The 23,533-nt window shown below is 42.6% G+C and overlaps 1 protein-coding gene across 2 annotated transcripts in view; it reads right to left on the bottom strand.

The window, feature by feature from the left end:
* The window catches only part of MAP3K3 (mitogen-activated protein kinase kinase kinase 3), a 67,995-nt gene that overhangs the window by 22,065 nt on the left and 22,397 nt on the right, over positions 1–23,533 (bottom strand). For both annotated transcript variants that reach the window (XM_084748528.1, XM_084748527.1), the window contains exons 3-6: positions 22,038–22,078; positions 19,346–19,445; positions 16,612–16,725; positions 8,396–8,516 (exon numbers count right to left, since the gene is read on the bottom strand). In XM_084748528.1, the coding sequence (XP_084604654.1) occupies positions 8,396–8,516; positions 16,612–16,725; positions 19,346–19,445; positions 22,038–22,078 (376 nt within the window). The remainder of the gene's footprint in view (positions 1–8,395; positions 8,517–16,611; positions 16,726–19,345; positions 19,446–22,037; positions 22,079–23,533) is intronic.

Here is a 23,533-nt window from a genome sequence, read left to right as displayed (position 1 = left end):
CCTGTGCTTGAAATAAGACTCAATGGTGGCAGAATCTCCATAGGCAAAAAAAGCAAGAATACCTTTATATAGGGAGAGTCCATCTGCTCTCTGGTGATCCCTCTATGAGGCTATTTATTAACTCTTTGGGGTAAATTCATTCTCAAGGAATTTTGTTGTTTTTGAGACAGTCTCCTCATTTTTGACTAGAACTAATGACAGTTGTACTTCAGTGTCCTGAATGCTGGGAATATATAGGCATGAGTCACTATATCCATCTGGGTTTTTTGTTATTGTGTTTTTGTTTTGTTTTGTTGGTTTTTCAAAAACAGGGCTTCTCTGTGTAGCACTGGCTGTCCTGGACTCACTTTGTAGACCAGGTTGGCCTCAAACTCACAGTGATCCCTTGCCTGCCTCTGCCTCCCGAGTGTTGGGATTAAAGGTGTATGCCACCATGCTCAGATTCAAGTGAAGATTTCTATAATTGCACTGGGGTGCCTTGTATGTCTCCACATGTACTAATGCTGTGGTGGGAGCTGAATTTCCTTCACGTTGCAGTTTTCACCTACTCAAAGGTCTGACTAAGGAAGAACCAACAGAAGGCTGAGTTGCTAAAACTTACTAACTTCAACCTCTCCTCTGACTCCATTTCTCCTACTAGGATTTCTTAGTCCTTCACGCTTTTGACTGTCTCTTCCTGTTTCCCTTTACCTTTAGAAAGCTTACCAGAAAGCACCTAGACATTTGTCTTTTTCAATCTGGCTGGTTGCATTTCAGGTCTCGTCCCCATACTTTTGTATTTCCTTTCTACTTCTTTGGTCACTTCTTGTTTTTGTTTTTCGAGACAGGGTTTCTTTGTGTAGCCTTGGCTGTCCTACACTCACTTTGTAGACCAGTCTGGTCTCGAACTCACAGCAATCCACCTGCCTCTGCCTCCCAAGGGCTGGGATTAAAGGCGTGCGCCACCACTGCCTGGCTTCTGGTCACTTCTTTCCTGTGTCTTTCAGCAGGTTGTTCGCCCTTTCTTCTTCTGTCTGATAAGGGTCAAGTTCCAAAACCTGTTCTGGGCCCTTAACTCCCCTCATCCTACAGTCTCTGCATACGTACTCCCCTCTGGGCCAATGGCTTCAACTTGGCAATATCCCCAACATCCATCCCTCTTTTATGCTTCTTCCAGCGTTAATGTTCTCCCCTCTGAGGTAAAGACTGAATATTTTACAGTGTTATGAATTAAAACCAGTGCTTAGTGTTTATGACGCATGCATTTACCAACTGAGCTGTATCTTCATCTTCAATACCCATACATCTAACTGTTCCACTGTCTCAAAGGCATTTAAAATTTAACATGACAGCTAGGCATGGTGACATATGCCTTTAATCCCAGCACTTGGGAAGCAGAGGCAGGTGGATCTCTGTGAGTTCAAGGCCAGCCTGGTCTACAAAAGCGAGTCCAGGATAGTCAAGGCTACACAGAGAAACCCTGTCTTGAAAAACAAAAAACCAAAACCAAAAAAATTCAACATGACAAAACATCAGACCTGTCTCTTGCCAGCACCCAAACCCAGATTCTCCTCTAGTAATTGCCTTAATGAAAATGAAAGGCAGTTTCTTAGCTCCACAATCCAATAATTTAGCTCTCACCCATAACACCTGAAAATTCAATTCAATGTCACAGTAGCTCTAGCCTTTTTGGTATTAGAACTCCTTCAAGCCGGGTGTAGTGGCACACACCTTTAATCCCAGCACTTGGGAGGCAGAAGCAGGCAGATCTCTGTGAGTTCAAGGCCATCATGGTCTACAAAGAGAGTTCCAGGACAGCCAGGGTTACACAGAGAAACCCTGTCTTGAAGAGAAAAACAAAACAAAACAAAACAAAAACAAAAACAAAAACAAAAAAGGACTCCTTCAGCATCTTAAAACTTTAGGCTCAACTGCCAGGAGGAAACAATATGATGACACCTTTGCCTACTCCTCAAAGGGGTAAAGCATATAGTTAAAACAACAACAAAACAGGCTAACTAGAGAAAAATCGCGTTTTGTTTACTGTTTTACATGCCATAAGAGCCTTCAGCATAAAAACCAAAAAGCTCAGGGAAAACTCCATGTTTATACTTCAATGTGACACACAAATGTCACATTTAACAAAGGGGTATCAGATCTGAGGGGAACTCAGCAAGGTCTGTTGAGCTTCTTCTCGGTCTCACTATATGGGGTCTTCACTCACTGGTGTAGGGATGCACCTGCTCTAGGATGGGGGTCTTCAGACCTTCTTTCTTCATAACTGGCTTTACAGAGCAGCTGAGACTAGGTTAGAGAAATATTAGGCTTTATGACTAGCTTCAAGAGTGAAGGTTCTCAACTTTTTATGACCCACAGAGGAAAAGAGTATTTTATTTTATAATCTGCATTGTGAGAAAGAGTGGAGCAAAACACAGGACAAGAGAAAGTCTGAAACAGACTGTTTCTGATAACTTTCCGATGTCCTTCATTCAAAGTATTTAGTAGCCAAAGAACCACACTAGGGTACCTGAACACCAAAACTATGAACTAATAACAATATTAGAAATTAAAGTGTGGGTGCTTTCTTTTTAAATTTTTATTTTATATGCATGAGTATTTTTTTGCACTTATGTGCACCTGGTGCCTGTGAATACCGGAAGAGGGGATCAGATCCCCTGGAACTAGAGTTTATGGATGGTTGTGAGTCATCGTGTGGGTCCTCTGCTAGAACAACAAGTTTTCTTAACCACTGACCCATCTTTCCAGACCCTATTCCTTCTCTAAAAATTCTTTTTTAAAAAAATGTATGTGTGTTTGCTTGAATGTACATCTATGCACGTAGTGTCCATGGAGGCTAGGAAAGGGTGTTGGAACCCCCAGGACTGGAGTTATGTTGTAGTAAATAAAAAATACCTAATAAGGCTTATTATTAAATACCTACAAATATTATTTGTATTATCTAACCTGCTATCGTAAACCATAAAGACACAGACATCTGTTGTATTTTAGAATAGCCTTATTTCACCTGGGACTGGGGAGATAGTAAGCCCCTGAACTACCTTCCATTATCTCCCATCCCCCATCCCGTGCCATCTGCTTTAATAATGCCTACCTGGACTCCTTCCCATTCGTAACCCCAATATACTTACTAGTGTTCTTCATCTGGGCTACTTTCCTTCATCCGTGCCTATCTGGTCACATGCTTCTCTCCATGCAAACCTATCACAGCCTCTTCTTCCTAACTCATGGCAAATCTATTCTATAGAGCTGTTATGTGGGTACTGACATTCAACCCAGGTCCTCTGAAGAGCAGCCAAGAGCTCTTAACTGCTGAGCCATCTCTGTAGTCAAGCTCAGGTGTTTTCAGATATAGCTGGAGATGTAGTTTAGTTGGTAGAGTAACTGCCAAGCACGCATAAAGCCCTGGACTCTATTCTCAGCTCCAAATGAACCAGGCATGGTGGTGCATGCGTGTAATCCCATAATCCCAGAAGTAGGGAGGTGAAGGCAGAAGGACCAGAAGGTCAAGATCATTCTCTGCTACATAATAAATTTGAGGCTAGCCTGGGATACATGAGACCCTCTCTCTCTCTCTCTGTGTGTGTGTGTGTGTGTGTGTGTGTGTCTCTCTCTCTCTCTCTCTCTCTCTCTCTCTCTCTCTCTCTCTCTCTCTCTCATTAGACCCTCTGTTTGTCTGTCTGCTTGCCTGCTCCCCCACCCCTACCCACCTGCCAGCCCCCTTGCCTCTCTCTGTCTCTGTCTCTGTGTCTCTGTCTCTCTCTCTCTGTCTCTCTCTCTCTCTCTCTCTGTCTCTCTCTCTCTCTCTCTCTCACACCCACACCCACACACACACACACACAGACTACCTCACATACCTTACACTTATAACCTCTGAAAATGCCACTGTAGAGTTGTGATAGGACGAGTGTCAAGTTTTAGAGTGACTTTAAAAATACTCTTGCCCTCACAGAAGCCCTAAAAGGGTCTTAAGAGCTCCTTTGGCTCCCCATACCATATTGTAAAGACCACTGCAATGCCATGTTCTGTCAGTGTTACCTCTAGGTGTCTCAGATCCACCTGGTCCTTGTCTTTATCTCGGCCACCAGACTATCTACATTGGAATATATGGTTCCTGGGCCCAGTCTTGCCCTTCCCATCTGTCCTTCCCACTTGAGCCAGACTAGTCTCTTGACAATGCAAATCTGAATGTCATTCTACCTTTTCATCATTACTTACAAACCCAATGACTAGCAGGGCGTGGTGGCACACGCTTGTAATCCCAGCATTCCCAAGGCTACAGAGAAACCCTGTTTTAGGAAAAAAACAAAGACAAAAAACCTTTTCACTGCTATCACCAAAGACTATAACAAATCATCACTACTGTCCATGGGGCTCTGCCTCCTCTCTAGCTGAGGCCTGCTTTCCTTGCTCCTGGTTCTTAGCATCCAGACATCAGTCTTCTCCAACAGTCCACATTTGTTCCAGTCCTTAGCTCTCAGCAAACAGAACATCTCCTGTCCAAAGCTCTTGCCCCCAAATCTTTGCACAGCTTCTCTATGTGCTTTAGGTGGCAGCCTAAAGTTTTCCTGATCCCTAGATCAGGTCCTATTTCTCATTTGCATATCACACAACACCATACCACCTTCTAGTCACAGTTTGTAGCTACATACTAATCACATTAGGACAAATATTTTTCCATGGTCTACAAGGTCCACAGTACAAAGCCTGTGACTTTTGGTATCCAGGTTTCTGGCCCATAATGGACTTTTTTTTTTGGTAATGAATGAACAAAGACACAGTTTGGTGGGAAAGACAACATAATTAGTATTCTAATGGAGAGGAGTATATGGTGCAATGATACTCTGTAATAAACAAATAAATCTTTAAAAAAAGAAATCTGAATTTAATTAATTACCACTTAAAGCCATATTTTTCTCTCTCTCTTTTTTTTAAGATTTATTTACTTATTATGTATATAGTATTCTGCCTGCATGTACACCTGCACTTCAAAAGAAGGCACCAGATCTCATTATAAATGGTTGTGAGCCACCATGTGGTTGCTGGGAATTGAACTCTGGACCTTTGGAAGAGCAGCCAGTGCTCTTAACCTCTGAGCCATCTCTCCAGCCCTTCTTTTTTGTTCTTTCTACTTTTTTTTTTGGGGGGGGGGGTTGTTTTTCCTTTTGTTGTTGTTTGTTTGTTGTTGTTTTGAGACGGGGTTTCTCTGTGTAACAGCTCTGGCTGTCCTGGAACTTGCTTTATAGACCAGGCTGGCCTCGAACTCACAGAGATCTGACTGCCTCTGCCTCCTTGAGTGGTGGGATTATGGCTTGTGGCACCTTACCTGGCTATAATGTATTGCTGAGAAAATATCATAAAGTAATGACATATTCTGTAGGTGGAAGGTATGGCTCTGTGTGTAGAACTCAAGGTTCTAGGTCCAAATCATATCCCTGCTAAAACAAAACAAAACAAACAAACAAAAAAACTCCAAACACATATAAAAAAATCCACACACCACACACAAAACAAACATTTTATATCAAAATACACATGGGATTTGAAAAGAAGTTGCTTCCTTATGACTTTTTATTTTGGATTTTTGTTCTGAGACAAGGTCTCAAATGTCTAGGCTGGCTTCAAACATCTGACGTAGCTGAGGATGGGCAAACTCTGATCATCCTAAGTCAGCCGTGTGCTGGTGTTACAGATGGTGCCATGATACTGGCTTTTACTTTGTTTGGCTTTTGCAGACAGGGTTCCATGTTGTCATGATGCTCATCTTCCCTATGGTTTCTAATTTTACTAAATTATAGTTAAAACACTATTTCTGCTATGGAATTATAGAAGTTTTCTCTTTTGTTTTGTTAGTGTGTATGGTTTTTTGTTAATTTTGAGATAGGGACTCACTGTGTAGCCATGCTGGCCTCGAATTCTGAGGCTAGACTCAAACTCACCAAGATCTGCCTGCCTCTGCTCCTGAGTGCTGGGTTAAAGGTGTGCATCACCGTACCCAGCTGTTTGTTTTTTGAGATGGTGTCTAATTATGTGGCATGGCTGGCTGGCAACTCACAGCACAGAGCAGGCTAGCTTTACACTCAGGCATTCCTTTTCCTTCTGTCTCCTGAGTGCTGAGTTCACAGGCACACTATCATACTATGTTTAGGAGCTTTCTTTTAATATTCTACTACAGGGGCTGTTTGTGTGTGTGTGTGGGGGGGAAGTCTCTTCTCTATAGTTTCTAAATACATCTAATGACTAATGTCATGCTATCATTAAGTCTCTAAGAGTCTTTAATTAACAAACTGGATTTTTGAGATTGACTAAAATTTCTAAAGTGCTGGATATGGAGGCTCATGCCTATAATCCCAGCACTAAGAGACAAAGGCAAGAGGGCTGTCAGGTCCACACAAGCAGAGCCACATACTGAGTTTCAGAGAAGCTCAGGCCAGAATGAGACCCTGTCTTTACAAAAGACGCCAAGTTGGGGAGTTGGAAAGGCAGCTCAGTAGTGGTTAAGAGTTCTCGCTGTTCTTGCAAGAAGCTGGAATTAGTTCCTATCAGTCACATGGAAGCTCACAACTATCTGTAATTCTATTTCTAGTAAATCCAATGCCCTTCTCTGTCTTCCAAGTACACCTGGCATGCACATATACACATACACGGAGAAATTCACACATACACATTTAAAAAAAAACAAAAAACCAAGATGTCTATTTCTCAGGTTCTAGGTAGTCAGATTTTTAGGATATTTTCTGGGGCCCTGCCTCTTTCTCTTCAACTAGATTATGAAAACATACCCACCAATTATTTAAAAATCTGAAATTCATTTACACTCAAACATGCAGCTATGTTTACTGTAAGTGCCTGAGTTCTAGAATTACTCAGTGAGGCAGTGTCAGTGTCAGTAGCAATGTCTTGCTAGTAGTGTCTCTGGAAAAGCATCATTCACAGACAGGTTCAATAGCAGGAACAAGGTTCACATCTCCTCAGACCCAGCTCAGTATCTGCAGAGAGCAGCTAAGTTTCACGGAATTCTGCTCATGTGAAAAAGGAAAACTTGGCTTCCTAGTGGCCAGAACATCAGGGCAGTGGGCACATACAAATGTTTGATAAAGTCAGACTTCTTTTAGACATTTAAAAAAGATTTATTTATACATATTTACACATGTGTGTGTGTGTGTGCATGTGAGTGCAGATGACCACCATGGTCTGAAAAGGAAATTGGATGCCCTGGAGCTGGAGTGACAGGCAGTTCTGAGATACTTGCCATGGGCACCAGGAACTGAACTCTGGTCCTCTGGAATAGCAGTACCACTTTCAAACCACTGAGCCACTTCTCCAGCCTCCATACTTCTATCTTGACGAAAATCCCACAATTTCTCCTCAACCCTGTGCTGGCTAGTTTGATGTCAACTTGACAGAGCTAGAGTCATCTGGGAAGAGGGAGCCTCAACTGAGAAACTGCCTGCAGGGCATTTACTTAACCAATGATAGGGGGCTGCCCCTGGGCTAGTGGTCTTGAGTAGCACTCCTCCTGGAGTTTGCATCAGCTCTTGCCCCCAGGTTCCTGCCATGGTTTGAGTTCTTGCCATGACTGCCTTCAATAGGGAACTATGATATGAAGAAGTAAGTAAAATAAACCCTTTCCTTCTCAACTTTTGGTCATGATGTTCCATCACAACAATAGTAACCCTACCTAAGAGAGACCCTGAGAGGTATCCAGAGGAACCTTGTGTTTGTTATCTGATACATAATGCACAAGCCTGGCTTACAGTTCCTTCCTAGAGAGGCCTAGTAGCAACGACATCGCTTCTTTGCTACTCAATTGTAGATGCTGTGTTCATGCCCTGAGCTTCCAGGATAACTCGACTTTGCAAGAGTTTCACTAGCCAGCATCCTCTGTGAAGCACAGGATTTCTTAGGAATAAGCCTACATTTAAAACTAAAATGTAGACTTGACTCCTAATTTGATAGGTCCCCTCTAAGTATTTTTGTTTTGTTTTTGTTTTTTGTTTTTTGGTCTTCTCAGACAGGGTTTCTCTGTGTAGCCTTGGCTGTCCTGAACTTGCTTTGTAGACCAGGCTGACCACTAACTCACAGAGATCTGCCTGCCTCTGCTGGGATTACACATGTGCACCATCATGGCTCCCTGTAAGTTTTCAAACAAGTATCTGGGATCACTTTCTGAGAGATATTTAAAAGAAATTTAATCATGCCATTGTATTATATATTCTGAGTTCCTCAAGGGACAGGGTCATTTCATGTGCCCTCCTTCCCAAATAAAAACGTACAGCACTACTTTGCATAGTGGCTAGTCAATGAGTGTTTGATGATTGTTTAACAGTTGAGTACTTTAAATATGAACACATCAAATACACTAGGACAGGGAAGAAAAGAAGAGTGAGATACTCACTGACAGAAAGGTGCCTGCTTCTGGGCTCAGGAGCTTGGTAGATGGTATTTACATCCCCTGCGGACTGGGAAGGCTTGATGCGAACCTGCCTGGACACTCCAGCATGGGGAGAGGAACTGGTCTGTAAGAGAAGAGGCAGCGTGTGAGCCAGGTCTCTAAATAATCAGATCTACAAAGGATCTTTGTCTTCCCTTAGGACTTCTCAGGCACTTTTCAATATATGAGCTACCAGGGTTTTCGCCAAATCTCAATCCTCAATCTGTCTTGCCAAATTACTACCTTGATGTACTTAAAGCAGGCATCTGTGTAATAATCTGCCAAACAGGATAGAGCTGTAAATACCCTCTTATAAAATTATTTATCAAGAGGCTGAAGAAGTGGCTTAGCAGTTAGAGCACTGGCTGCTCTTACAGAGGACCCAGGCTCAGTTCCCAGGACCTATATGGCAGCTCAAAACTATCTAACTCCAGATCAAGGGGATCCAACACCCTCTCTGGCCTCCTCAGGGATCAACACACATGTGGTGTACATACATATATAAACAGACAACACACTCATACACATAAAATTAAAATAAATCTTTAATAATATCTAGCAGCCTGGAGAGATGGCTCAGAGGTTAAAAGCACTGTTCCTCCAAAGGTTCTGAGTTCAATTTCCAGCAACACATGGTGGCTCGCAACTATCTATAATGATCTCTGGTGCCCTCTTCTGGCGTGCAGGTGTACATGTGGGCAGAATACTGTACAAATAATAAATACATAAATCTTTAAAAAATTATCTAGCAAGCTTAGATAAAAAATTATCTAACAGCAGGAGACTATTTCCAAAGCAACATCTACTGTGTGAGTATGGAATAGAGAATGATGGCATTTCTCTGCCCTACAAAAATCTGGCTACTAAATATGTATTTTATTTTTCCCTTTTGAGACAAGATCTTATTGGTAGCCCAACTGGCCTTGAACTTGTGGTTTCTCTGACTCAGGTGCCTGAATGCTGAGATTACAAACATGTACTACCATGCCAGACCAAATATGTACGGGCTGAGCAGCAAGCGTGATGTCCTGAGTTTGGAGTGCAGAACCTATGGGAAAAGCCAGGCATGGCTGGCTGGCTGCTCCTGAAACCCCAAGGTGAGTGAGGTGCTGGAGACAAGAGGATCACTGGAGCCTGATGGCCACTAGCCTAGCTCCCAGGTTCAGTAAAGAGACCCCAACTTAAGGAAGTAAGATAGAGAGCGACAGAGTAGAATACCTGATGTTTTCCTCTGGCCTGTTGTGCGTTTGCACATATATGTGCACATATACCACATATACACAGAGGCAACTCAATCTGTTCCACGACTATATTCTCCCTGAAATTTCACTAAGATCTCAGTTGCTTCAAAGCACAAAGGTTTATATGCAAATCATGTTGGGATCATAGTCAAATGGGAAAAGCTGTCATATTGGAGGTCATGGACCTCAGAACAGGGTCGGTAGCCTTCCTGCACTCACCCTTACTTTGTGCTAGCTCAGTCAAGTGACCAGTTGAGAAATCAAAACAGTGGGTGGGACTTTACACTGAGAAAGCTTAAACTGAGTATTGAGGATGAGCAAGTGATACCAGGATAGGAAGAAAGAAAGAAAAGGAGGAGGAAGGAAGGAAGGGGGGGAAAAAAGAACACTACCAAGAGTAAAAATAGGAGCTACAATTTGAGCCAAAGTTTTTTGCTTGCTTCTCTGTATCTTCTCTACCTCCTAATAGTACCACACAAACAGTCTCTATATCCTGTCCTTCAGGAAAACGGCTTCCCGCTTCCAGGGGCAAGCTCAGCTGCCACGCAGCCTTCTCCAGCCTTCCCATGCCAGACTTTATCACATGTAGGGCTGTCTTGACAAACTGTCTTGCTCTAACAGGAAGTCAGAACCAAGGGGAAGTGAATGTTCTTGCTGAAGCCTCCGATGTGCAATAGCTCTCTGCTGAGAGTCAGAAAGGAAAAAACAGCCAAAACCACATATGGGGGAAAAGTGCAAGGAGGGAGGGCCCACAGGCCTGCAGTCACAGAAAGCTACACAATGAGTGTCCAAGGCCCTCTGCTTAGATGCAAAAGCCTTTCAGATAGTGAGGACTGACTGAATCTTGCCAGCATGGATTTGAAATGCATTGAAGAACATATATTCTAACCTTCTGTTTTAAAAAAATCTATAAACTGGGCTGGGGGGCACCCTGGAGAGATGGTTCAGAAGATAAGAGCGCTGGCTGCTCTTCCAGAGGGCCAAGGCATTATTGATCCTCAGCACCCACACGACAGACAGCTCACGCTGTTGGTGACTCTAGTTCCAGGGGATGAAACATCCTGTTCTGGCCTCCTCGCGCACCAAGCACACATGTAGTGCGGGCAAAATAGCAATACACAATTCGGTTCAATCTCCAGCTCTGAGTAGAACTAGACATGGTGTTGTACACCTATGACTCCAGCACTCTGGAGGTAGAGGCAGGAGGATCAAGAAGGACAAAAGAAGCTTGAGCTAGAGGCTGCTTCAAAATAAGTAAACAAACAAATGGCAACAAAGGCTGGATGAGGCAACTGCAAAAATGAAGATTCACAGCAGACAAGCAACCAACATTTATCAGACAAGAACTGAAGACCGAAGACACAGCATCCTGGAGTGGTGCACTTCAGTGTGAGCTCAGGGACCAGGCTATGAACTAATACCACACTGGTCCTCTCAGGTAACCAGTAATGCACATTTCACAGCAATCTGGCAGAGTAGTTGGCATGAACTGAATATATAACAACAAAAAACTACGGTCTTACAGTTTATAAGTGTCCATTTTTTCTTTTTTGTTTCTGTGGATGGGGGTTAAACACAGGGCCAGGGCCTTGTACTTGCCAGGCAAGCATCTCACCAGTGAACTGGTTACAAACGCCAGTCTGTCTACTTTATAGTTTATATTTCATTTTTCTTTTCTTGAGACAGAGTCTCTCTATTATATAGCTCCAGCAGTTCTGGAACTCACTATGTAGACCAGACCAGCCTCGAACTCCCGGAGAGATATGCCTACTTCTGCCTCCTGACCGCCGTGATTAAAGCCGTACACCACCAAGCCCAGGCCCATTTCATTTTTCAAAAATAAAAACATGGTTAGTGAAAAATTGGAAATTAAGTCAGGCATGGTGGCACATGCCTATAATCCCAGCACTCTGGGAGGCAGAGGCAGGCAGATCTCTGTTAGTTCAAAGCCAGCCTGGTCTACAAAAGGAGTCCAGGACAGTCAAGGCTACACAGAGAAACTCTGTCTCCCAAAAAAAAAAAAAAAAAAAAAAAAAAGGAGGGGGGGAGAATTAAAAGAACTAATACTTCATGTTCATGTGTACATATATGTAGATGACTTGGCTTAATAATGGGTATCTTCCTTGACTGCTCTTCCTTTAAAAAAAAAACCTATTTACTTAAAAATAACTACTTATTTGTGTGTTTATTTATGTGTGCATTTGTAGAAGTCAGAGGGTAGTTTATGTGAGTCAGTTCTCTCCTTCTACTATGTAGGCTCCAGGGATCAAACTCAGGTCATGAGGGCTACCATCTCAATGTCCTCTACTTTTATTTCTTTTCTTTTTTCTTTTTTTAAATTTTTATTATATTTTTATTTAATTAATTTATTCAGATTACAACTCAATTGTTATCCCATCACTTGTATCCTCCCGTTGTTCCCTCCCTCCTGCTTTTACACTATTCCTTCCGAGGTATAAGCCCACGGGGGACCTCCTCCTCCACTGTATGGTCATAGGCTATCAAGTCTCACCTTGGTAGTCTGCTTATTCTTTGTGCCACCAGGCCTCCCCCACCAAGGGGAGGTGGTCAAATATGGGGCACCAGAGTTCACGTCAAAAATATGTAATGCTTCACGAATGTGCATGTCATCCTTGCGCAGGGCCATGCTAATCTTCTCTGTATCGTTCCAATTTTAGTATATGTGCTGCCAAAGCGAGCACATTTTTTTGCTTTTTTTTTTTAAAGATTTATTTATTTGTTATGTATACAATGCACATCAGATCACATTATAGATGGTTGTGAGCCACCATGTGGTTGCTGGGAATTGAACTCATGACCTCTGGAAGAGCAGTCAGTGCTCTTAACCGCTGAGCCATCTCTCCAGCCCTGCTTTTTTTTTTTTTTTTTTTTTTTGAGACAGGGTTTCTCTGTGTAGCCTTGGGTGTTCTGGACTCCCTTTGTATACCAGGCTGGCCTCAAACCCACAGCGATCCACTGACCTCTGCCTCCCAGGTGCTATATTTCTTATTTCTTTTCTTTTAACAATTTTTTGTTTGTTTTTATGAGACAGGGTTTCCCTGTGGAGCCCTGGCTGTCCTGGACTCACTTTGAAAACCAGGCTCACAGAGATCCACCTGCTTCTGCCTCCCAAGTGCTGGGATTAAAGGCATGGGCCACCATGCCTGGCTAAAAAAAATTTTTTTAATCTTTATTAGCATGTATACAACGATACAATGCTCTGCCTGCATGTACACCTGCGGGCCAGAAGAGGCATCAGATCATGTTATAGATGGTTGTGAGCCACCATGTGGTTGCTGGGAACTGAACTCAGGATCTCTGGAAAAGCAGTCAGTGCCCTCTGAGCCATCTCTCCAGCCCTACAATTTTTAAATTTAATTAAAATTTACTTATTTATTGGGGGACAGAGTCTCATCATGTTGCTCTGGCTGATCTTTATTTTTAACTTTATTCTATGTGTATGTGTACCTGTAAAGGTATATGCATGCCATGGCATGTGTGTGAACACAACTTTTGGGAGTTGTTTCTCTTTCCACCATGTGGGTCCTCAGAACAGAACTCAGGTTGCCAGGCTTAATGGCAACAGCTTTTGCCCACTGAGTGACTTGTTATCCAATTTTTATTTCTTTTCTTCTTCATCACCACCATTATCATCACTTTTTGAGACAGGTTCTCATTGCTGGTGGCCTCAAAATCACAGAAATCTGTCTGCTGCAGCTTCCCAAGTGCTGTGATTAAAGGCACATACCACCCTACTTGGCCTCCACTGTTATTGTTAAATGTAAATATTTGTTAATGCTAAAAATAGAAGCAGCTTACATTTCCAGTAGTATCCTCCCAAAAAGTTATGCTATGTAATTATAGTATATCTTATCAAGGAAATTATGTGTCATTATAAATTATAATTATGAAGATTAGATACTGGAAAAATGTTCATGACAATATTAGGTAAAAGCATAACTTAAGAGACTTGCAGGACTGGCATTGAAAACATTACATAAAGTATGTACACATAAGTTAGAAATTCAAGAGGTATGTGCAGAAATGAACTAAAAAATGTATATGGTGAGAGGACCACGTACAAGAGCTTTGCTTTTTTATTTTATTTATTTGTTTGTTTGTTTATTGGTTTTTCAAGACAGGGTCTCTCTGTGTTAGCCTTGGCTTTCCTGGACTCGCTTTGTAGACCAGGCTGGCCTCAAACTCACAGCGATCCACCTGCCTCTGCCTCCCGAGTGCTGGGATTAAAGGCGTGCGCCACCATGCTCGGCTTAGCTATGTTTTTTTTATGTGGAACTTTTTTCTTTCTTTCTTTCTTTCTTTTTTTTTTTTGAGACAGTGTTTTTCTGTGTAGCCTTGGCTGTCCTGGACTCACTTTGTAGGCCAGGCTGACCTCAATCTCAGAGATCCACCTGCCTCTGCCTCCCGAGTGCTGGGACTAAAGGCCTGCACTACCACCACCTGATTAAATGTGGAACTTTAAATCAGTGGTTCTCAGCCTTCCTAATGCTGCAACCCTTTAAAATACTTCCTCATGTTGTGGTGACCCCTGACCATAAAATTATTTTCATTGTTACTTCATAACTGTAATTTTGGTATTGTTATTATGAATGGCAATGTAAATATCTGTTTTCCAATTGCTTAAGTGACCCTGTGAAAGGATCATTTGATCCCCAAAGGAATTGTGACCCACAGGTTAAGAACCATTGCTTTAAATTAATTATAGGACCCGAAGCCAGGCGCTGTGGCACATGCCTGTAATCTCAGCAGTCAGGGAGTCAGAGGTAGGTGGATCTATCTGAGTTCGAGGCCAGCCTGGTCTACACAGAGAAACTTTGTCTCAAAAAAAAAAAAAAAAAAAAAAAAAAAAAAGGGAAAAAAAAAGATATTATAGGACAAGACGTTTGTGTAACATTTGTCCTATGCAATACCATGAGTGTCAGAGCTCAGATAATCAGTCGGTCATCTTTTAAATAATTCTGTGCCATAGCTTTATCTTACCTATCTCTTGGTAACTGGGATGTGGATGTAAGTAACTAGTTGTTTTTAAGGTCTCATCAGGGGAACAGAGGACTATGGAAATCACAGCAAGTCAAAGGTGGCAGTTTTCAGGCAGGCAATAATTTGCCTAAATTGCTAATGCAACCTCTTTTATAAGAAAGGGAGGCTTGTTAAAATGATCAGCTTTTGCTTAGAGTTTGTGCTGGCTGGTCTTATGTCACCTGAATGAAGAGAACCCTCATTAAGAAAATGCCTCCATAACATCCAGCTGTAAGGCTTTTTCTTAACTAGTGGTTGAAGGAGGAGGGCCCAGCCTATTGCAGTGCTATCACTGAGCTGGTGGCCCTGGGTTCTATGACAAAGGAGGCTCAGGAAAGCCATGAGGAACAAGCCAGTAACAGCACTCCTCCACAGACTCCGCATCAGCTTCTGCCTCTAGGTTCCTGGCCTGACTGAATTCCTAACATGCCCTCCTTCAAGGATGAACAGAGAAATGGAAGTGTAAACCAAACATTCCTCCCCAACTTGTGTTTTGGTCACAGTGTTTCGTTGCAGAATTGAAAATACTAAAGACAGAGTTTAAAAAGCATTTCATGTATTATTTAGAGAAATGATGGGAAAGTGTCTCAAAACAATGATACAGCTCCTGTTCTTAGGGAGTTTATAATCTCTTGTGATATGACTTACAATGAGAAGGCAATTAATAAACAGAGTAAGAACTAGCATGAAAACTACATCCAAACTGAAGGACTAGAACAATAAAAACAGCCACAACTAAGAATGCTGATACACTGTAGTAGATAAGGTCAAACAGAAGACAGGACAGGCTGGCTGCAGACAAGGAGGAAAGAGGCTGGAGAATGTGAAGGAGATGAGACTGGGAAGCTAACGTAGCGGCAGCTGGTGACTATGGTGGTGTAAATGGAAATGGCTTCCACAGGCTCACATCTCTAAACACGTAAGTCACCAAGAAATGGGATTGTTTGAGGACTGGAAGATTAGGCAGTGTGGCCTTGTTATAGAAAATGTGTCACTAGGTGTGGGGGTTGAGGTTCAAAAGCCTACTTTAGGGCCAGTGTCAGTTCATCCATCTGTCCGTCTGTCTCTCTCTCTCTGTTTCTCTGTCTCTGTACCTCTCTCCCTCTATCTCAAAAACAAAAAAGGAAACGCAATGGTAGTATAGGGCTAACTGGCCTAAACTATTCTGGTCTTTCATGTCCATCCTTCTCATATGACCACACTGACTGTCCTCAGTTAGTTTAAGACAGGAAAGAATGCCAAGGAACCTTCAGGAATACCCATCTGCAGTAATGGCAGGCAGGTCAAGATTGCAAGGTGGACACCCAGAGGGACCACTCACTAGAGAAGTGTGTATGGCATGGTTCCCAGACATTTGGGAAAGCAGCTGCTTTAAGGTTGTAAACTCTATGACCATTTTTTCCAATGAACGGAAGTAAAAGTATATTTTTCATATGTGTCTCAAAGGCAAGGCAAGGCTACTGAATTGTAGAGGTCGGGTTTAAAAAGCATGCGAGTCTTTGCTAGCCTCTATGTTACACAAATGATCTCTTATTTAGGTCAAAATCTAATCAAAGGAGGGAGAGAGAGAGACAGACAGAGAGAGAGAGAGAGAGAGAGAGAGAGAGAGAGAGAATGTGTGTGTGTGTGTGTGTGTGTGTGTGTGTGTGTGTGTGTGTGTGTGAGAAACCTCCATCCGTCCATCCCCTTCCCATCCTCCCTCCGCCCCCTCCTGCTGTAGCCGACTCTAAGAAACAATCTGGCTCCTAGTGAAATCAAATGTAGAAAACTTGCTGGTCACTGATGGGGCTGGACCAAATGTTACACTCTTATTTTGGCTAAGAAACACAAAGTTCTGTCAAGTAAGCAAGGCAAGACTGTAGGAAGATCCGCTCTGTCTTCAGTTGCTGAGCCACTTACATGGTTTCTGTCTGGGGATAACAGAAGTATCCTAAGGCTTTTCATGCTTGAGCTTCTATCCAAGATGTCGATTGCTTTATCAAGATCATCTTGGTTTTTCAAGAGGATGGAGAGCTGCAACAACAGGACACAGAAAAATGAAATCATACAAAATACAAATCTATCTCAATGCTTTAGTTTGCAAAAACAAAAACTATAAATATGTTTGGAGAAAAACAATTTCATTGGCTTCTATGAGGTCTTAAGAGAGCTAACTGAAATGATAGCAAATTAGAAAATTTCTCTATAATTTAGTCCCTGAGCTGGTTTCTTTTTTTCTTTTTTCTTTTTTTTCTTTTGGTTTTTAGAGACAGGGCTTCTCTGTGTAACCCTGGCTGTCCTGGAACTCACTCTGTAGACCAGGCTGTCCTGGAACTCAGAGATCCACCTGCCTCTGCTTCCCAAGTACTGGGATTAAAAAGCGTGCATCACCACCACCTGGCTACATCTATATTTTTTTAATAAACTACAGTTAGTGATTTACTTACCAAATTTGCCATACCCAAAAATTTTATTTAAGGACATCCTATTGGGACTTTAGGTGAGAGAAGCATGGGAGAATGGGGAAACAGAAGGACCCAGAGGGTCCTAGAAACCTACAAGAACAACATTATGACGGGCGGATCTGGGACCACGGGTCCTGCTCAAACTATGGCACCAGCCAAGGACTATCAGTGCAGTAAACTTCGAACCCCTACCCAGATCTAGCCAATGGTCAGGACATTCTCCACAGTTGAGCAGAGAGTGAGGAATGACTTTCACATGAACTCTGGTGTCCCATATTTGACCACGTCCCCTGGATGGGGAGGCCTGGTGGCACTTAGAGGAAGGATAGCAGGCTACCAAGAAGAGACTTGATACCCTATGATCATATACAGGGGCAGGAGGTCCCCCTCAGTCACAGTCATAGGGGAGGGGAGTTGGGGGAAAGCAGGAGGGAGTGAGGAATGGGAGAATATAAGGGATGGGATAACTATTGAGATGCAAAATGAATGAATTAATAAAAAAATAAAATAAAATTCACATTACTTTAACCCTAAAACAAAACAAAACAAAAACAAAAACAAAACCCTCAAAAAATTTATTTAAAAAAACCTACAGATCGCTAGGTGTGGTCACCTGGGGCATGTCAATTATAATGCCAATAATGGAGAGGCAAAAGCAAAAAGGCTACAATCTGAAGGCTAGCATGGACTACTTAGCACCATCTTGTCTAAAAACAAAACAAACCCCAGCAGCTAAGGCCACGTGCGGGTGCACACCTGTCATCCCAGACACAGGAGCCTGAAGCAGCAAGATCATGAGTTCAAAGATAGCATCAGGTTCACACTGAGACTGTCTCTAAAACACACACACACACACACACACACACACACACACACAAACAAACAAAAAAACCAAAAAACCCAACAACAACAACAACAACAACAAAAAAACACCCCCAAAATCTTTAACACTTCTCAGTAACCAGCAGCTCAGGGACTAAACCATGGAGAAATTTTCTAACCTGTTATTAAATATGGAACTACACAGTAAGAGGTTAAGGATGTGGCTTGGTGCTAAAGCACCTGTACAGCAGACTCAAGTCAACTGTCCCTCACATATTTCCCTTAAGATATATGTTTTCTATTGCAATTACAGGGTTTCTCTATGTAGTCTTGGCTGTCCTGGATTCACTTTGTAGACCAGACTAGCCTCAAACTCAGAGATCCACCTGCCCCAGGTACCTACCCCCCAAACCCCCTGCCCCAGTGCTGGGATTACAGGCCTGTGTCACCTACCGCACGTGGCTCAAGTAATATTCAAAAGAATTCCTTCCTAGGTGCAATTTGGAACATGAAAGATAAAGACTATTGGAGAAAGGAACAGAGTAAGTAGTTAGTTGATGTATTAGATGCTAACTTTTTTGAAACTACAATCAGAATTAACTCCTGAAAGAGAATCTAGCTTTTTTATATGCTGAAGCCAGCTCTTATACCATAATAGATGATCCTGCCCTAGTTCTTTATACCTTGCCAGCCCCTGCTATAATTCCCACTTTCGTTAAGGCTGTGCTGAGGACAACAACAACAACAACAACAACAACAACAACAACAACAACAACAACAAAAATTGCAAAATATAAAGGAAAGACTAAACTTTCAGGGATCATTTCTAAATATATAAAGTGTGTGTGTGTGTGTGTGTGTAATATAATATAGAGGGAAAAGAAAAAGAAAAACAACAAATAAAAAGAAGCCTTGGCTCTGCTACCATATTTTATCCTACCATGGAATATTTGATTACTTGTTACTAAATAATTTCTCATCTAGTAAATAAAAATCCCTGTTGTTGCAATTAATAAGAGGCTCCAGAAACAGAAAACCTGCAGATGATAAATTAAAGAAACAAACTGTCAGGCTTGGAGGCACACACTTTAATTCCAGCACTTGGGAAGCTGAGGCAGGCAGATCTCTGAGTTCGAGGCCAGCCTGGTCTACAGAGTAAGATTCAGGATAGCCTGGGCTTGTTACACAGAGAAACCCTGTCTCGAAAACCAATATAAATAAATAAATAAATAAATGAATGAATGAATGAATGAAGAAAGATGAGGAGGAAGAGGAAGAGGAGAAAACAAACTAAAATATTTTCAGGAAAGAAGTGAGAAAATGCACATGGCTGTACCTCTTGGCCCTTCCCCATCCACCTTCCTCACCTCATTGTTCATATAATGTAAATCAAGAGGCTGCCCGAACACTGCTGTCACCTTGTGCTCCACATCTTCGAATCTCACAGGCCGGCTAAATGCTATAATTCTAACAGAGAACAAGAATGTTGGTTAACCGTATAATTTAGAAAGTGTCTTAGTCACTTTCTGTTGCTGTGGAAAGACACCATAACCAACCAACTTAAAAAGAAAGCATTTAACTGGGTGCTTGCTTACAGTCAGAGGGTGCGCCTACGACCGTCATGATGGGGCAGGCAGGCGTGATGCTGGAGCGATGAATCTCATCCACAAGCAGCAGACAGATGCTGGGTCTGCCATGAGCTTTTGAAACCTCAAAGCCCACTCACAGTGGCATACTTCTTCCAACCCACACCCCTCAAGACTTCCTAAACAGTGTAACCGGAAATCTAATACTCAAATATAGAAGCCTATGGGGAACATGCATATTCAAATAACCACAGAAAATAATTTTGCTGTCAAATCTGTCTTGCTAGACAGGGGATAAAGCTAAGTGATAGGACACTTGTTCTGACAACAAAAACTTAAACTCCTGCCCAGACTGGTGGCGCACACCTCTAATCCCAGCACTCAGGAGACAGAGGCTTGGCTGGAAAAGGTCCTACCCTTCTAAAACGGAAGTCTACCTATGAAAGTGAATGCCTAGACAATGGGACAAGTCACTACTTCTTTCACCTTTTCTGTAAACTTCAATTCTACAGGGGCCTACATTTATAAAGATACTGGGGCTGGAGAGATGATTCAGGAGTTAAGAGCATTGGCTATTTTTCCAGTGGAACTAGAGTTTGATTCCCAGCACCCACAGAGTAACTAACATCCTAGCTCCAGCTCCAGGGGATACAATGCCCTCTCTGCCCTCCTCAGGCACCAAGTACACAAGTGATTCACAGATAAACATGCAGGCAAAACACTGACACACAACAGATTTAAAAAATTAAAGGAAATAAAAGAAGGAAAGATACTACTTCTCTGTAAAAACTGAGTCTCTGCAAAAAATCCTAAAAGATGAAACACATGGGATGGGAGCTGCCTGGCACAGAACAGCTTATGCTTGGCTCTCTGGTAGTAACTCTCTTAAGTGCTCAGTTATACACATAATGTACAAACAGTGAAATGCTGTGCTTCCTGAAAACAACTCCTTAAAAGAGAAGATAGATTTTCAAAACCCTGAGAGCAGCATTCTGTGGCTCAGGGCTTCAGAAAGCCATTCCTGCCTGACTACCGTAAATACTTGTGGTTTCTATCTGGCAGCTTCTCTGAAATCAAACACATACACTTTCATAGTTAAGTCTACTCACTGAACCTGCAGACCACCGGACAGGGAACTCAGGGGACCATAACAGCATAATTAAGCTCCAACACAATTGAGCTTTTGGTTCCATACCCACTTCTGAAAAGTCTGGTGCTCCAAGTTTGGTCATCCCTCAAGAACCAGAAACTAAAGAGTGCTAATGATGACATGGCAGCTAACTTCCTTGCTTCTGTCAAGACACAGGGTTTGCAATCGGGCGGCAGAGCTCAGCTCTTCCCTCATCCAGGTATAGAGTAGCCCTAGAACTCAGAGCAGCAGCAGGACCCTGGCTCTGCAGACTTGTCATTTCCACAGTACTTTTAACAGGGCGCTTCTCTGAGAATGGGTCTTTTTGAGGGAGAACAACAACTATCCATCTCCTTTGGTGCTGCCTTCAAAGTGGGTTGAAACACATCAACTGCAGAACTCTCCAAATAAAGAAAAGAAGTAGAGGTACTGACATGCCTACAGCAAGACCGTGACCTTCCTGTGGGAAGGCTGGCTAGCCCTCGGGGGTGCTCTGAATGTGAATCCCCTACAGGCTCATGCTGGGATACTGGATCCTCACTGGTGGAAAGGGTTAGGAAGTGGGGCCTTGTTGGAGGAGCTGTGTCACTAGGGGTGGACTTTGAGGTTTCAAATGACTCTTAACAGTCCAAATTACCTCTATCCACCTCCTACTTCTGAATCAAAATATGAGCCCTCAGCTATTGTTACCACCATGCCTTTGCTCCCCTATCATGAACTCTAACCTTCTGAAACCGTAAGCCCAATTAAACTTTCTTGTCTAAGTTGCCTCCACACTGGTGTTTTAACATAGCAATAGAAAAGTAACTAAGGAAATACACAAAGAAAAGGAGAAAGGAGAAAACACATGGGAGATAAGCAAAAGGGGGTTTGTGGTGACACTGAAAACACATTTAGGTGCACAGACACCATATCCACAACACAGGGTCCTAAGCACTCCATGATGAGCAGAGGATTAAGTGAAATCACAATTTTCTCCATTGAGAATTTCCACCTTGGTTTTTGTTTTTTGAAATAATTATAACTGGGCTGGAGAGATGGCTCAGAGGTTAAGAGCACTATCTGCTCTTCCGGAGGTCCTGAGTTCAGTTCCCAGCCACTATATGGTGGCTCACAACCATCTGTAATGAGATCTGGAGTCCTCTTCTGGTGTGCAGGCACACATGCAGGCAGAGCACTGTATATGTAATAAATAAATAAATCTTTTAAAAAATGTAACAAAAACATTAACAAAAAAAGTAAATTAATTAAGAGAGAAACTAGAAGTAGTTTTCTGAGCTCAGTGCTGTCCCAGGACTTCAGCATACATTAACACTACTACTTACTTAGCAGAAGACAACTTACCGTCTCTCCCCACTGTGTTCAAACTTGATTCTGACGTCACTCTGCCAGAAGAAATCACAGATAGGTTAGAGAATTCTCTGAGTTTCCACTAAGGCATGGATAGTCCTTTAGGCACTTGGCAAACATTACCATTAATTAAATACCTAATGGTTCCTGTTCCAGTTTCTCCACTCAGAAAAGTTAATTCTTTTCTTCAAGCTTAAAATTTCTGTTCTAAAGAGTCAAATGGTATATACTCACTTATATCTGGACACTAGCCCAAGGGGCATGTCCCAAGAAAGTCTTTGTTTACCAGGAAAGTGGGACAGAGGGGAAGACTTTCTATTGGTACTCTAGATGAGAGAATCAAGGGAGAATGGGGAAATAGAAGGACCCAGAGGGTCCTAGAAACCTAGGGGTAGATCATTATGACGGGCGGATCTGGGCACGGGGTCCTGCCCAAACTATGGCACCAGCCAAGGACTATCAGTGCAGTAAACTTCGAACCCCTACTCAGATCTAGCCGATGGACAGGACATTCTCCACAGTTGAGCGGAGAGTGGGGACTGACTTTCACATGAACTCTGGTGCCCCATATTTGACCACATCCTCTGGATGGGGAGGCCTGGCGGCAGTCAAAGGAAGGATAGCAGGGTATTGATACCCTGTGAGCATATACAGGGGGAGGAAGTCCCCCTCAGTCACAGTCATGGGGGAGGGGAGTAAGGGGAAAATGGAAGGGAGGGAAGAATGGTAGGATGCAAGAGATGGGATAACAATTGAGATGTACTATGAATAAATTAATAGAATATATATATTTTTAATTCTGTTCTAAGCCCCCCCTGCATTTTTTTGTTTTTTGTTTTGTTTTTGTTTTGTTTTTTGTTTTGTTTGTTTGTTTGTTCTATGGAGACAAGGTTTCTCTGCGTATCCTTGGTTGTCCTGGAACTCGCTCTGTAGACCAGGATAGCCTCGAACTCACAGAGATCTACCTGCCTCTGCCTCCCGAGTGCTGGGATTAAAGGCGTGCGCCACCACACCCGGCCTTTTCTTTAAAATTTTTAATACAATATTTTTAATCAACTCCTCCCAGAACTTCCCACCCATCCAACTTTGTGTTCTCTCACTGTTTCAAAAATAAACAGAACCATTGTGGTGGTTTAAACCAGAATGGCCTGCACAGACTCATATATTTGAATGCTTGGTCCCCAGTTAGTAGAACTACTTGGGGAGGATGAGGAGCCCTGGCTTTGAGGTTTCAGATGACCATGCCAGGCCCTCAATACCCTCAACCTGACTACTGCTTAAGGATGAGGGTGTAGTTCTCAGCTACTGCTGCAGCACACCTGTCTGCTTCACGCCATACGATCAGAGACTAACCAGCTAAAACTATAAATAAGCCCCCAATTAAATGCCTTCTCCTCCTCCTCCTCCTCCTCCTCCTCTTCTCTTTTGAGACAGGGTTTCTCTGTGAAGCCCTGGCTGTCCTGGAACTCGCTCTGTAGACCAGGCTAACT

Source organism: Acomys minous (genome assembly GCF_964271855.1).
Source record: "Acomys minous genome assembly, chromosome: 12".
NCBI classification, from domain to species: domain Eukaryota; kingdom Metazoa; phylum Chordata; class Mammalia; order Rodentia; family Muridae; genus Acomys; species Acomys minous.
Note: the sequence above shows the minus strand (reverse complement) of the source record. Positions and strands in the feature narration are given on the sequence as shown.